The sequence below is a fragment of the Mauremys mutica genome, chromosome 5 (genome assembly GCF_020497125.1).
Source record: "Mauremys mutica isolate MM-2020 ecotype Southern chromosome 5, ASM2049712v1, whole genome shotgun sequence".
Lineage (NCBI taxonomy): Eukaryota > Metazoa > Chordata > Testudines > Geoemydidae > Mauremys > Mauremys mutica.
Genome location: NC_059076.1, coordinates 39939570 through 39953596, shown reverse-complemented (window position 1 = coordinate 39953596; position 14027 = coordinate 39939570). Strand labels below are relative to the sequence as shown.

At 39.6% G+C, this 14027-nt stretch overlaps 1 protein-coding gene across 8 annotated transcripts in view; it reads left to right on the top strand.

The window, feature by feature from the left end:
• The window catches only part of RAP1GDS1 (Rap1 GTPase-GDP dissociation stimulator 1), a 181808-nt gene extending 168024 nt beyond the window's left edge, over window positions 1-13784 (top strand). For 6 of the 8 annotated variants that reach the window (XM_045017542.1, XM_045017541.1, XM_045017544.1 and 3 more), the window contains 5 exons: window positions 900-1025; window positions 3343-3482; window positions 7302-7428; window positions 8948-9076; window positions 13093-13784. In XM_045017542.1, coding sequence (XP_044873477.1) covers window positions 900-1025; window positions 3343-3482; window positions 7302-7428; window positions 8948-9076; window positions 13093-13220 — 650 coding nt within the window. In that variant the 3' untranslated portion in view covers window positions 13221-13784. The remainder of the gene's footprint in view (window positions 1-899; window positions 1026-3342; window positions 3483-7301; window positions 7429-8947; window positions 9077-13092) is intronic. The other 2 variants (XM_045017546.1, XM_045017547.1) reach the window with 1 other exon arrangement.
• Window positions 13785-14027: the final 243 nt, after the last annotated feature.

Below are 14027 nucleotides of genomic sequence, written 5' to 3'. Positions count from 1 at the left end.
CAATGACCTGAGCCAAAAATCATCCTCTTTGATCAGTTTACTCTTCTTTTACTGCATACATTTAATTTTGAAAAATACTAACTTCCTGAGACTGAACATTAATACCTACTAAATTCATATACCTTTAACAATGCTAGAGAGCCATCTCCTGCTCACCTTATCCAGTCGAGTCATCCCACCGACTTCAGTGGGCCGACCTCCCATGAATATGTGCAGGATTGGTCTCAAGCCAATATAAAGAACCTTCGGCACCCAAGGAATATCTGCCGCAGCAGGGTACTTCCTGTTAAATACTATTTAGAATATGAACTAATGTATCACTTTCATTAAGCATAGTATGGGGCAAACTCTGTCCCCTCCTCACCACTTGTGGAGAGCCTCATCGAGGTGGAATCAGTGTAGTCTCACTACATGGGATGAGAGAGGATTTAGGAGGCTGCACAAGGAATGCACACTCCCCGCAGGATACCCCACACTGCTTTTTGCACAGTATATTGGGGCAGGGCAAGAGGTCCCCCTACTAACCTGATCCTTCAGTACACAGCGTCTATTCCAAACCTTTAGGGTGCAATTGTCGCTCCAGCTGGTCTCTTCTCCTACTCACATAGCTATTGTCCACATAGAGGATTCTGGCATTCAGCTAATATACTCAGGATTGAGCACTGGGAATTAGATTTATGCATAAGAACAAAATATTTCAAATTCACATTGTGTCTACATAACCATAAAATTATTTATATAGAGTGTGTGTGCGCTCACAATGTACACATTAGTATGCTATTTTTCAGTGTGTGTAGAAAAGCTGCTTTTGGACTGTCTTGGAAATGACAATCTCCATCTAGTTTAAATGCATCATCAAAAATGATTTCTGAGATAATTTCTGTTCTTTATTCATGTAGTTGTAAATAAGGCTAAGATGCTATCCGCTGGCGTTGCAGAAGCAGTACTGAAATTTCTCAAATCGGAGATGCCCCCTGTTCAATTCAAGCTGCTGGGAACGTTAAGAATGTTAATAGATGCACAAGGTAAAATAAGCAGTTCTTTATGTTCTATGATTCTCTCGCTGGTATAATCTGCTAAGGCTCTTCTAGAAGAAAAATAGTTTTTGGGTTTTTTGTTTTTGTTTGTCTTTTTACTTTTTCTTAAGTCTTTAGCACAATGAGAGAAACATGAGCTGATTTAAAAATTCTGGATTGACTACCATGGACAATCAGAACACGTTTCAGACACATTTACTTTTCTACTTCAGCATTTTTCTAAACTGGCATATTATGAATATGTATCTAACTGCAGGTGTTTTGACCTAAGCTGACGCTCATGTTGTGCTACTCAGTTCCCACTTTTCTGTACCTTCTCTGTATCTAGCACCCTTGACGGGGCTGATCCATTTAATAATTGATAAATCGCTATTTCAAACTGATTAAATGTTATGTAATTTGCAGCTATCACATAGTGGCTAGAACTATCATAAATAAAGTGGCAAACCACAGAAGGCTATAAAGAGTCTCTGTGACTCTTTAGTGTTTTCTTTAATTTTAAATTCCAATCATCTTTTTAAATTGCTATACCAAATAGCTTCCATCAACCCTCAGCCACAGTTTGTGAATACTAGAGCCCTTGTAAAATTCACTAGGGTTTGTAATTACAGTACATGTCTGGTTTCCATTTTTGAATATTTACATCCTTTTACCTAATAGCAATGGATGATATAGTGATATATTTATGAATATACCACAGCAAATCTATAACTGAAGTATAGGACAGCCTTACTAACCTGCACAATGGTAAACTACAATTCTGCACTGAGTGCGGACTTGCTGATTTGCTCCTCGCTGCAGCACAGATTGGCAAGCTCTGGAAATCAGGTCATTAAAGAGGGACATCAAACTGTTTTGTGAGTCAATGGGACAGTACTACATCACCTCTCAACCCAACTGTGGTACTCAGTACCATCCTGAGACAGGACAAGGGCACGGAACCTGCTTCCCCATCTCTCTTCTAGCTGGCTCCTGCTCCCACTGATGCTGTTGAGGGACCAGGTTCTCCACTGTTTTCCCAGGCCTTATTAAAGGCTGCAGGAGTGAAGAAACTAGATGGCAGAGATGAATAGAACATGGAAGCCATAAGACCAATGCCACCCTCCCTTCAGAGGCAGCCCCACTTCCTCTGTACTTGTGTGTCATGAGAACAGCCATCGAGGTGACAATGGTGAAGGTAAAGATGGCTATCGTGTTCTGTGCTGAAGGGAGATAGGACAGCTGCCAGTTCTGTTGCTCCTTTTTTTCCTTCCAGTGAAGGAGGTGCACGGCCCTATCATCTTCAGAACAAAGCCAATGGTACTCATCTTTATTTTCACTTGTTCCCCTCAAAGGAATGATGCAGCACTCTATATACTGAGAATATCAAGTAGGAGAGGAGAGGTTATATTACCTTTGTATTTGGCATTTGTGTGACCACTACTGGAATACTGCGTCCAGTTCTAGAGTCCATATTTCAAAAAGAATGTTGAAAAATTGGAGTGGGGGCAGAGAAGAGCCACAAGAATGATTAAGGGGTGGGAAAACATGCCTTAGAGAGAAAGATTCAAGGAGATCAATCTATTTAACTTGGCAGTGAGAAGGTTAAAGGGTGACTTGATCACAGCTTATAAGTGGAACCTACATGTGGAACAGAATTCTGATAAAAGAGGATTCTTTATTCCAGTAGACAACAAGATCCAGTGGCTGGAATTTGAAGCTATGCAACTTCAGACTGGAAATAAAAGTGCACATTTTTAACAGTGAGGGAAATTAGCCATTGGAACAACTTACCGATGATTGTCTTGAATTCACCATCACTGGAAATTTTTAAATCAAGATTGGATGTTTTTCTAGAAAGATCTGCTCTAGTTCAGTCACAGCTATTGGATTTGAAGAAAGAATTAATTCAGGAAAGTCCTAGGGCCTGTTTTATGCAGGAGGTCAGATAAATGAGCACAATGGTCCCTCGGCCTTAAAAATCTATAGATCTATGAATTGGCTCACTGGGAATGTGATTTTTTGTCACCATTTTGTCTCTCGTATTCAATATTCCACAAATCTCAATGGTTAAAATTTCATCCAGGAAAAAGGGAAAAAAATGTACCAGGAAAATATGTTGTGAAATTTTTTATGCAATTCCCTCCCACCACGATTTTTTACCACTTTTGCTCACTGATGCAAACTGAGACTTTCCCTCTATTAGCAGAGAGTAACAAGATTCTTCTTTACGAATTTTCTTCCTCTTAGAAACTTTCATGCATATATTTCTGACACATGCTGGAAAATGACAACCTTGTTTTATTTTGGCTTGTGTCATATGTAGCAGAAGCTGCTGAACAGCTGGGAAAAAATGTGAAATTGGTTGAACGGTTGGTGGAATGGTGTGAAGCCAAGGATCATGCAGGTGTGATGGGGGAGTCAAACAGACTGCTTTCGGCACTTATCCGACATAGCAAATCAAAAGTAAGTTACTGGTGAAAAAGTCCAGTTCATGTGGAGTCTTTAAAAGAAAGTCATGCCATGCTCTATTTTCAGTGTAGAAATACAGGCCTTGACCCTCTGCAATGAGATCGGCATGAATGGAGTCTGTGTCTGTTGTGAGCCCCAGTTACATCAAGGAGAGTCCACCCAAGCAGATTAGCTTGCAGAATTATGGCCATATTCTGTAATGTGACTGGATGTCTCAGAAGATTGACAAATGAAGATTGACACCCTCCGGGTCATCTATATGAATCCCATACGGACCCATGTTGATTTAAAAGTCCCCTTCTGATGACTGTTTGAAATAAGCCAGTGACCTGTCTCCAGTTTCTGTTTTAGAGGCATTAAGCAGGTTTGTTGGTATTCTCAGAAGAAAGGCCAAAGATTGATTGGACATGGAGATTTACCGTCATCTCCTAGAAATGATCCATCTAGTTAGGATTGAGCCATGTGGGTGGGAAAGAGTGACAAGGAAACTGCATGGCTAATTCCTGTGCTTACCTCTACCGTGTGACAACATGGGGGGCCTGTCAATCAGAAATTAGCACCAAGTTGAATATAAATGCTAATTATTTGATTAAAAAACACTGTTTCATAAATATGAATCCTGTTAAAGGAACACAGCCTAGGTTAATAGGCCCGAATTTTGACCTACCTATATTTATACTGTGGCACCTTATAGACTAACAGACGTTTTGCAGCATGAGCTTTCGTGGGTGAATACCCACTTCTTCAGATGCAAGAAGTGGGTATTCACCCACGAAAGCTCAAGCTGCAAAACGTCTGTTAGTCTATAAGGTGCCACAGGATTCTTTGCTGCTTCTACAGAACCAGACTAACACGGCTACCCCTCTGATACTTGATATATTTATACTGAAACTTACAAATGCCAGTGGGATAAATTTTGCTCTGAATTACACTCGTGTAAATCCATAGTAACTCCATTCACTATCAATGACTTTACTCCAGATTTACACCTGTGTAAAAGAGAAAGAATCTTGGCCTGTTTTTATAAAAAGTTTCAAAACTTTCAATGTTATTCTTTATCCATTTCAAGCTTTCAAAGGGTTGTTCAATAAACATTTTCTTACAAAGGTCTACTTGTGTATACTCAAGGTAAGAAGATACTAGATGTCTGTCAATGCACTTCTAGCACACTTCTCACCGTGTTAGCTACACTGCACAGAGTTTATACAAAATACATGAAAGACCAGAACCTGCAGTCCTTGCTTATCTGTGTAGTCATATTGGACCAAACAAAGCTCTGGAATTAGCAGGTGTGACTCCTGTTGCAACCACTGGGAGTAGTTCCTCCTTATGCCAGGCCTGTATTTTATCCATTGATTCAGTGTGGATCAAGCCTGATATTGGGAAATGCTACTTGAGAAATATGTTCATAAGTTAAGAATGACATGATTCATGGCACTGCAAAGCAGAAACAGACGCGCATTGTGGGACTGATCCTGCATGATGCTGAGATTACTCAGCTCCCATTTAAGTCAGTGGGATCTGTGGGTAGTTACCCTTTCACACTGTCAGTTCTTATGCAAAGGGTATTCTCATATTTTTCCTATGGTTTGTGTTCAGCCTCTAAAATTAGTCAGTATTAATTTTTCCCAGAATTCTGAATACCTTTCTTTCTTGCTGTCTGCAAGTCACATGTGCATGTGGTGAATTCTGCTGCTATTTTAAGAAACCATGGGAGCAGAGATGTGAGTTTTTACGAGTCTGTGGCAGGGTGACTGCATTCAAAAACTTAAAGATACTAACACTGGCATGGAACAGCTAATGTTTGTATTAGACACAGAATTTAGCAAAAATCACAGACTGCAGAAGAATCTCTGAGCTTTTAGAAGCTCAAAGACTGTCCTTCAACACAGTGGAAAAATTAGTTTACTCTTTTTAAATTTTATACTTGCACTGCCCTCTAGGTTTGGATATAGGCATAGCTACATGGCTCTTTACTGTACTTTCACTAATATTTTAAATTCATGCACCTACAAAAGATAAGGTGACATTTTCAAAAGTGCCTCAGTGACTTAGACATTTAGGCCCCACTGACTTTCAAAGAGACTTAGGCCCCTAAGTATCTGAGTTACTTTTGAAAATGGAACTTGGGCTCCAAGTCACTTAGGCCCTTCTGTAGAAAATTATGGTGAGGTTCTTTGTCTCAATTCCCAGTGGACTTCAGCAGAAGCTGAAGGCACTCAGAGCTTTGCAGGAGGTCCTCAGCACTTAGTAGAGAAGAGTCTAATTAGAAGGGATTTGTTGCAAGTAAAAGAAAGATAATTTTTACATATTTATGTGCACTAGGTAATTCAAAATTAAGTGAAGAGCTTTTTGGCAGTGAATTTCTTAGGCAGTAAGCTCAGACTAACTGACACACAATGTAGTATCTCATTTAAACTGCTTCTTTCCTCCCCTTACTCTCATTTGTAACAACATCTCAGAAGCTTGAAAGTAAATTGATTGGTGTTAGCTCCAGGAGAAGCACTTAACAGTGTGAGGTTTGTAGGTCCTACGAAAAAGACTACTTAAAAAAATAACCAAAAACAAAATAGATAAAGAACTCAGAGGCCTTCCATCCATCATTTTATTACAAATACAAGTAAAATTTTTGACCTAAAAACATTGACAGAGACCCTTTAAATATTTAAGAGCATTTAATCCAGTTAACATTTTTGTTTCCTAGGTCTTGGGCAACAAGAAAATTATTGTAATGCTGGCTTTAGAACAAAAAGTAATACAGCAATATTCTGTAACTTTTATTCCTTATGGTCTCATATTTATTACCAATTTTGAGAGAATACTATTCACTTCCTGCCTATGTACTTTGTTTTTCACATTTTCCTAGTCTACAATTTCCATTATTAAATAAGTTGGAATACAGAACCACCTCCCTTTTCTAAAGGTCTTGGGGGTCATCCCAAAATCCAAGGAGAGAGGCATTTTGCATGATGGGGGATTGAAAGCCAAGCTTACAAAAGAGTCCTTCTGGATCTCCATACCCAGAGCACAGCAAAGGGATGCTGGACAGCTTCAAACAGGCTGCATGCTGGGTTTCAACACCACAGGATAAGAAGAAGAAAGCTAGTTGTATTTGCAGATTGGCTGATTTTAAATGGGGCTCAGGGTTAGCTGGAGGGCAGTCCCTTTTAGATCGAATTGGTCTGCAAAGCACGATAGCAATCTCATCCAGTATAACCTGGAAGAGGGGTGGGAAACAGACTTAACCAAATTATTGCTTAATTCAAACTTTTGGTTAACCAGTGTGTATTACCCAATAATTACATAATTTAACCAGATGTGATAAATACATATACCTAGGGCTCTCACCCTTTCCAGACTACTGTACCCCTTTCAGGAGTCTGATTTGTCTTGCGTACCCCCAAGTTTCACCTCACTTAAAAACTTCTTGCTTAAAAAAATCAGGCATAAAAATACAAAAGTGGCACAGGACACTATTACTTGAAAAATTGCTCACTTTCTCATTTTGACCATATATCTGGAATATAAATATTCCAGTGTATAGTATATAGAGCAGTATAAACAATTCATTGTCTGTATGAAATTTTAGTTTGTACTGACTTTGCTAGTGTTTTTTTTTATGTAGCCTGTTTTAAAACTAGGTAAATAGCTAGATGAGTTGATGTACCCCTTGGAAGACCTTTGCGTACCCCTCGTTGAGAACAACTGGCCTATACACACATGTACTTACAGCATATATCACAACTAAATTATTCAAGTCTGTTAATGTGTAATGCAAACTTTTTTCAGTCCTGTTATTCTTATTTATTTTAGGATGTAATTAGGACCATTGTTCAGAGCGGTGGCATCAAGCATTTAGCTACCATGGCAACTAGCGAACATGTAATAATGCAAAATGAAGCTCTTGTTGCTCTGGCACTAATAGCGGCATTAGAATTAGGTGAGTATCCTGATGGTTAGCTCTCCTTATTTTCCCTTTAGTCTGTGCTCAAGAGGCTCAGGGCTGGAAAATCCAAGCAGAAGTGAGTTCTGTGGGTAGAGCTGTATGGGATCCTGCAGAAATCTACCAGTTTGACAAGATATTTGCTTTCATGATCATGGGACTCTATGTTAACATACCCATATACAGGCAAAACCGGGGTTGTACAGACCAAGTCTGCCTTGCAGAATCTTTATTACAGGTGATGATGTGTGAACTAGAAAGGCCCAAGAATGACTTTCAGATCCTAGATAGAGTTAGCGATGACTAATAGTTAGAAAAATCTTTTTACATGGTAACGATGCTGTGGGACTCAGGGGTGATGCACATGGAACCTTAGGATGTCATATTTATAATTACATTTCAGCCTGGAGACACTGTCAACCATGTGATTTAAAAAAATTGTTCTAGCCTCGTCAGCAGGCTAATCTAGGGAAAGGTTTTTAATAACACCTGGTTCTGGCTACACTTGAATGTAGACATCCTAAACCAGTTTAGTGAGAACTGCCAAGATATGACATTGGCTAGCTGCTGGTTGCAGTCATGAGGAAGTTAGTAAAATGGTGGGTGCTGCTCAGATAATGGCTATTACTGATTTTATTAAATTTCTCAGCAACAAAAATAGATTTTTGATAATATCAATATGAAAATCATGTATTTTTAAATGCCATGTCCTGTGTTGCTAACACCTTCAAGTTTGCTAAAGTTGAAAGAATTTTAAAAAATTGATTTTCCTTTCCACCATTTATCCTGCTCGCTTGCTCTTTGTACTTCCCTCATCTTGGACGATAGAACTAGATGGTTCAACATTACTTACTTTTGCGTTCAGTTTCATCTTTTGTTCTTATGCACTAGCAGAGTGCTGTTGTGTTCTGCTTCCAAAGCACTGCAAAGAAGCGTTAAATATAAAAATAAATTAATCACATTGAAAAAAAAATAAAAATAAAATATTTTTATTCATTTTGGTCTTTTACTCCCTCCCCTTTTGTCTTCAAACAATTACACATTTTGGGCCTAAACGAAGTTGATGATGTCCCTGTAAAACTTTGCCCAAATCATGTATTCCTTGCTCAAGGCCTGGTCCTACTAAGTATTGAGCACTCTTGAATAGGTGCTGAGCACCCTCAGTTCCTTTTGATTTCAAAGATCACACCCTCCGTTTTTATTCCCTCAAAAGTCTGGAAAGCATTTAGTCAACACGAGTTCTGACTGAGGAAGGCTAGCAGGGGTTGGCTTCTCAGTATTCAGAATGCAGAGTGGATTTTCCATCAGGATTTTAGTTTAATATAAAACTATTTCACAAGGACTTAACATGGTAACATTATATGTATATATTCGTTTCATTTCATATCAGGCAACTCTTGAAGACTTCACAGCACCAGCGCAGGAGATAAATATTTCAATATATGGCTAAACACTGTGCATCGAAAATGACAGATGATATTCTTGGATTTACAACTTTCACTTATTTGTATTGCAGTCACTGCTGAGAAGGATCTTGAAAATGCTAAACTAGTCCAGATTCTACACAGACTGCTCTCAGATGAGAGGAGTGCTCCAGAAATCAAATACAACTCCATGGTGTTGATCTGTGCTCTCATGGGATCTGGTGAGTATTTACAAGGTGCTGCTTTGTTCTGCTCCTTGCTTTTCTCCTCACCCCCACCCCCACCTTTAAAAACTAAACTCTCTTTTTTCAGCTTGGATGCTGGGCCTCTACTACATACAATGGGCCCAGTTCTCCACTCACACTGATTGTATGTGAACATAACTCGACTATGGTGAAGTCACTCCTAATTTATAGTGTTGAGAGAGAAGGAAATCAGTTCTACCATGTGTACAGAAGGCTGTATAACAACTCAGTGCTGGATAATATTAAAGTATATTTTTTGCAAGATATGTAATAGTAATAACTCAAACCTATAGCTCCTGCATGGTGCTGAGTTCTCCCTAATTTCCAGACTTCAGTGGGACCTCAGGGGCACTCAGCACTTTGGCATATCTGCGCAGATACACAAGCATATAGCAGGGAGCTTAGTATTTGCCTTTAACTCCATGTTTCCTATCATTTGCACATTTAGTTTTTCTTAACACTACAGTAAAGTTAGGGTTGGTTCTCCCCCACCCCCGCAATGAATCTCCTTATTTTTGTTTTAAATTTTAAAAAATGAAAGAAAAAAAATAAGAAAAAATTTAAAAAAACAAGACATGCTGGAAACTGGAAAAAGAAAATACAAAGAGGTGATAAAAGAAACAAGGACTGCTAAAATACTTAAAATGGTACCTGAGTCACAGCTCTTTTTGCTGGGGGGGGAAGGGGTATTCCCTCCCTGGGGAAAGCCCTGTGCTCTAAAGGCCTTAATTGCTGATGCCAACTTTCTGAGCCATTTTACTCTAGGGCACTGTGTAAAGAGGAACAAAACCTGTTCTAACATCCCTTGTAAACATGACACCTTTAAACATTCAGAACTTTAAAATTATTGAGCCAGTTTCCTTCAAACTTTGGATTGTTTTGAGGACTGTGCAATGAGTCAAAGTTTGGAATTTTAACCTTCAGCCTTTTGAGGAAGGGATACACAAAATTTAAGTAGGAATATCTGGGGAGAGCATTTCATTCCTCCTCTATTAAAAAAATCATTGCATTTACTCAGGTTTCCCAAAACTAATGCATTTTAGGGTGGGAACAAATTTCATCCCAAACAGAATTTGAGAAATTTACAAGCAGCTAAAAAGATAAAAAAGAATGGGGTTAAAATTAAAACTGGAGCTCAAGTCTTCCCTACACACAAAATTGCACAATTAAACTATATTAGTATGGGCCAAGTGAAAAATGATTTAAAAGTGTCCACACAGGGGTTTGCATCAGTTTAACTAAATTGATTTAAATGGGTGCAACTTGTGTGTGTAAACAAGGCTTCCATTTTTACTGCAGTGTTTGCTAATGATGCCTGCTATATTACTGCAAGGTTCCAGGGGTAGTGAGCGATCTTCAGAGCAATATGCACAAGGCAGGATATAGAGGGTCTTTGTAAAATGCAGAATTTAGAGTCAGTGAAGGGATAATAGACCCACTTATCACCAGCTTTAGTGATGAAATTCACACTATTGTGTTGAACTCCAACATTTTTAATCCATTTGGTGTTAGTGGTTCTCCAAGTCTCTCTCAATATCAATGGCTTGGGAGCAATTCTCAGGAGCTTCTTTTACCTGTTTGTTGATCTTCCACTTGCCCCTTTAGCTTCTGTGCATTCCTTGAGCTACCTGTTTCATGCAGCATGCCCCAGAGTTTTTGCCACATGTTTGCATTTTTCATTCCCATGGTTCTTATCACCAGGAAGAGAGGATTCTGTTTCTGCAGCTCTCGCCTGCTCTAAAATAAGGAAATGTGATGTTTTAGTCTTAACTAATACTTAAAGGGGTGCCCCACCCTGGGACTTCAAGCCTGCTATTAACTGCAAATGTATCTTCTTCCCCACCTGACCAAGTCCTTCCCTTTTATGTCACCAATCCCTATATAGATTGAATATTTATGCTGGTAAGTTGTGATGTTTCTCTGCCAGTGAGTGAAGAGGTTCTTGACGTTATTTTAAAATGATATCCACGTAAAAAATATCTGCAGCTAAGAATTCTGTAGCTTCTAAGCCCTGTGGTTTTATAGGGTATGTCTACACTGCACTTGCAAGAGTGCCCTCCCAGCGCAGGTAGACAGATGTGCTAGCTCTGCTCAAGCTAGCGTGCTAAAAATAGCAGCATGGATTTTATGGCATGGGTAGCACTCGGGCTAGCCACCCAAATACAGTCCAAGGGGGATGGACAGGCTTATATTAGGGTGGCTACCCATGCCTCAACATCCACACTGCTATTCTTAGTGTGCTTTAGCTTGAGCAGAGCTAGCACATCTGTCGCCCCAGGCTGGGAAGCACACTCTTCGCTGCAGTGGCCATAGAGGCTAAGTATCTCTCACTGGAGTAGTGGATTGACATTATAATTAGTTTCTAGGATGGAAGCTATTGTCACTATACTTTGTTACAGTGAAGTGATATTACATTTCACGTCTTTGTGCTGGCAGTTGCATATTACCAGTTAAATAAATATTTCTTGCCAGCTGGGAACTGGTGTTGCAATGGAGTCAGTGTTAAAAGAGGAGAGAATGATGACAATGGGAAATGTAAACAGTGTAACTTAAAGAATCAGAAAAAAAAATCAGGGCATTCAAACCTAACACAGTCACTGTGTATGAAGGCCCTGAGGCTCTTAAGAGTCTGGCTAAACAGAGCTTTTCTGCCATTGTAACTCAGTAAGTTGCTGAAAGTTGATTTGGTAACACCTGCTTAAACATGGCGATGTCCTGGAAGTAGGAGGATAGAAAATGCTTATACCGTAGAATAACCCCAGAAGTGAAAACAGCTTAATTGAAATTGTTCACAGTGTACAAAAGTTCTCAGATGCACAGCACTGGCTCTGCTCTCACACAGTAGGGGGGTAAAACGTGCAAGATAATTGAAAGCAGGTGAACAGGAAACAAATGTCACAAAAAATTTGCTACAAGGAAAAGGAGCACATATCCTTTGTGTGAAACCTAGCTAATTTGAAACAGAGGTTCATATTTCTCATGAGCAGCCCAGGGCTCAGTTTAATTGGCAGCACCTGGGGAAACAGAAATATATTTAGATCTTGTTGCTGATTTGGAGTCTACTAGAATTTCCTACCCTGCATATAAATAAAGTCTGAAGCACATTTTTTCAAAAATGCGGTGCCTACAATATATAGCCTCCAGCTGTTTCAACAGAACTCATGATATACTTGAAAAACAATTCAAGTCAGTGCTATGGGCTTGCATCACTTTTTTCCCACCCTAAGTTATGTACCCAATAATGTACAAAGCAATCCATGCAAATTTCTTAAAGCAAAAGAAAACAAATGCTCACCATTTTAGAGGGACCAGGCCATGCATCAGATACTTGTTTTGTAAATGCATCAGTGAAAATGAACACACTTATAATAAGCAGATTAACAATAACCAAGTGATGCAGCGTCAGGTAAAGAAACACACACACACATACACACACACACACACACCCCTACCTCTCTCTCTCAGGCCAGAGCTGTTTTTCAAAAGATGAGCTTTATGGTGAGCCCTGAAGATGAGGTCACTGGCTTTGTAAGACCAGTATAGGGAACAAGTTCTAAAGGCGAGAGGTTCTGGCTATACATTCTTCTACCAGTAACCATATTGAAAGGCATCTGGGGGTGGAATTTCATGAAGGCTGAGCCCCCACCACTCCAGCTGAATTCAGTGGGAATTGTGGATCCTCAACACATTACAAAATTAGACCCTAGAGTTATTTCTGTAGATATCACTGCACTCAAAAGTGGTGCTGCCTGTATGTGTTTCACTTCTGGGTTATTGCTAAAATAGGCACTGTTACCTCTCTGACCACCACTCAGGCTTGTCCGTGCTTTATGTGTGGGCTCCATTAGCTCGATCACCTCAATTAGTTTTGAGTACAAGAGCAGAACATAAGGAAAGAGTGTCTCATTAGCAGCCCGAGAAAATTTAGGTATGTGCATAGAGACATGGTCTGAGACTGCAGAGTGTGAAACCTTCTTGCTTCTGTTTTCCAGAACCCCTTCACAAGGAAGTGCAGAACCTGGCATTTCTAGAAGTTGTATCAAAACTCCGCAGCCATGAGAATAAAACTGTTGCCCAGCAGGCCTCACTAACAGAGCAGAGACTCGCAGTAGAAAGCTGAGGAAGGTCTCCCATTTCCAGACAGCATTCCATCATGGATTTCACCTTTGTCCTCTGTCCTGCTGCCACTCCTGCTATGTTTTCCACTGTATCACTTGTGCATGCATGTAATGTTCCCACACAAATTGATGAACTGCTGTAGGTACCTGTCCAATAAGATTTCCAAAATCCATAGGTGATGTTAACATAAATCTGTCAGAAACAAGTCTCCACCCATAAATGTTCTACTTGTATTCTTGTTGCTTGGGCCATACAGTAGAATGTGCATGTTGTAGTCCTATGATGATGTAAAAGTGGTACTACATGATGACTCTTTCCTCACACCCCTAACTGCATAATAACGTACTGCTAAATTAGGGACAATACAGGAGGCAGCACGTCCAAGCTAGAGTATTGATTATAGGATTAGATAGTAAACCTAGCTCCATTTTTGGTGCTTTGGAAACACAGGTATGAATGGAATGTATTGCTGCTCGTTCACTGGTCTTGCCTAGTAATGTCAAACTCATGGTACCTAGAGGTAACAAATAAAAATTCCAGTGCTCTCACAATTAACCCTCTGGCTTGTCATTAATTCTGTATTTAAATACAAAAAGGACCATACCGTGCATGATGAGAAGCCCGTTTTAGTGATGGGCCTAACACTCAGGGAATCGAGGTCTTCAGTTTAAAGAAGAAATACAAAGGATACCATTTTAAACTGTTGAAATCCATTTTTCTCCCCTTCTCATTAGTGTGTACTCTGCAGGGGATGTCGTGTGGCTTAGTAAAGTGATTTTGGGTGTTGGCCCTAGCATTTATGCCAATG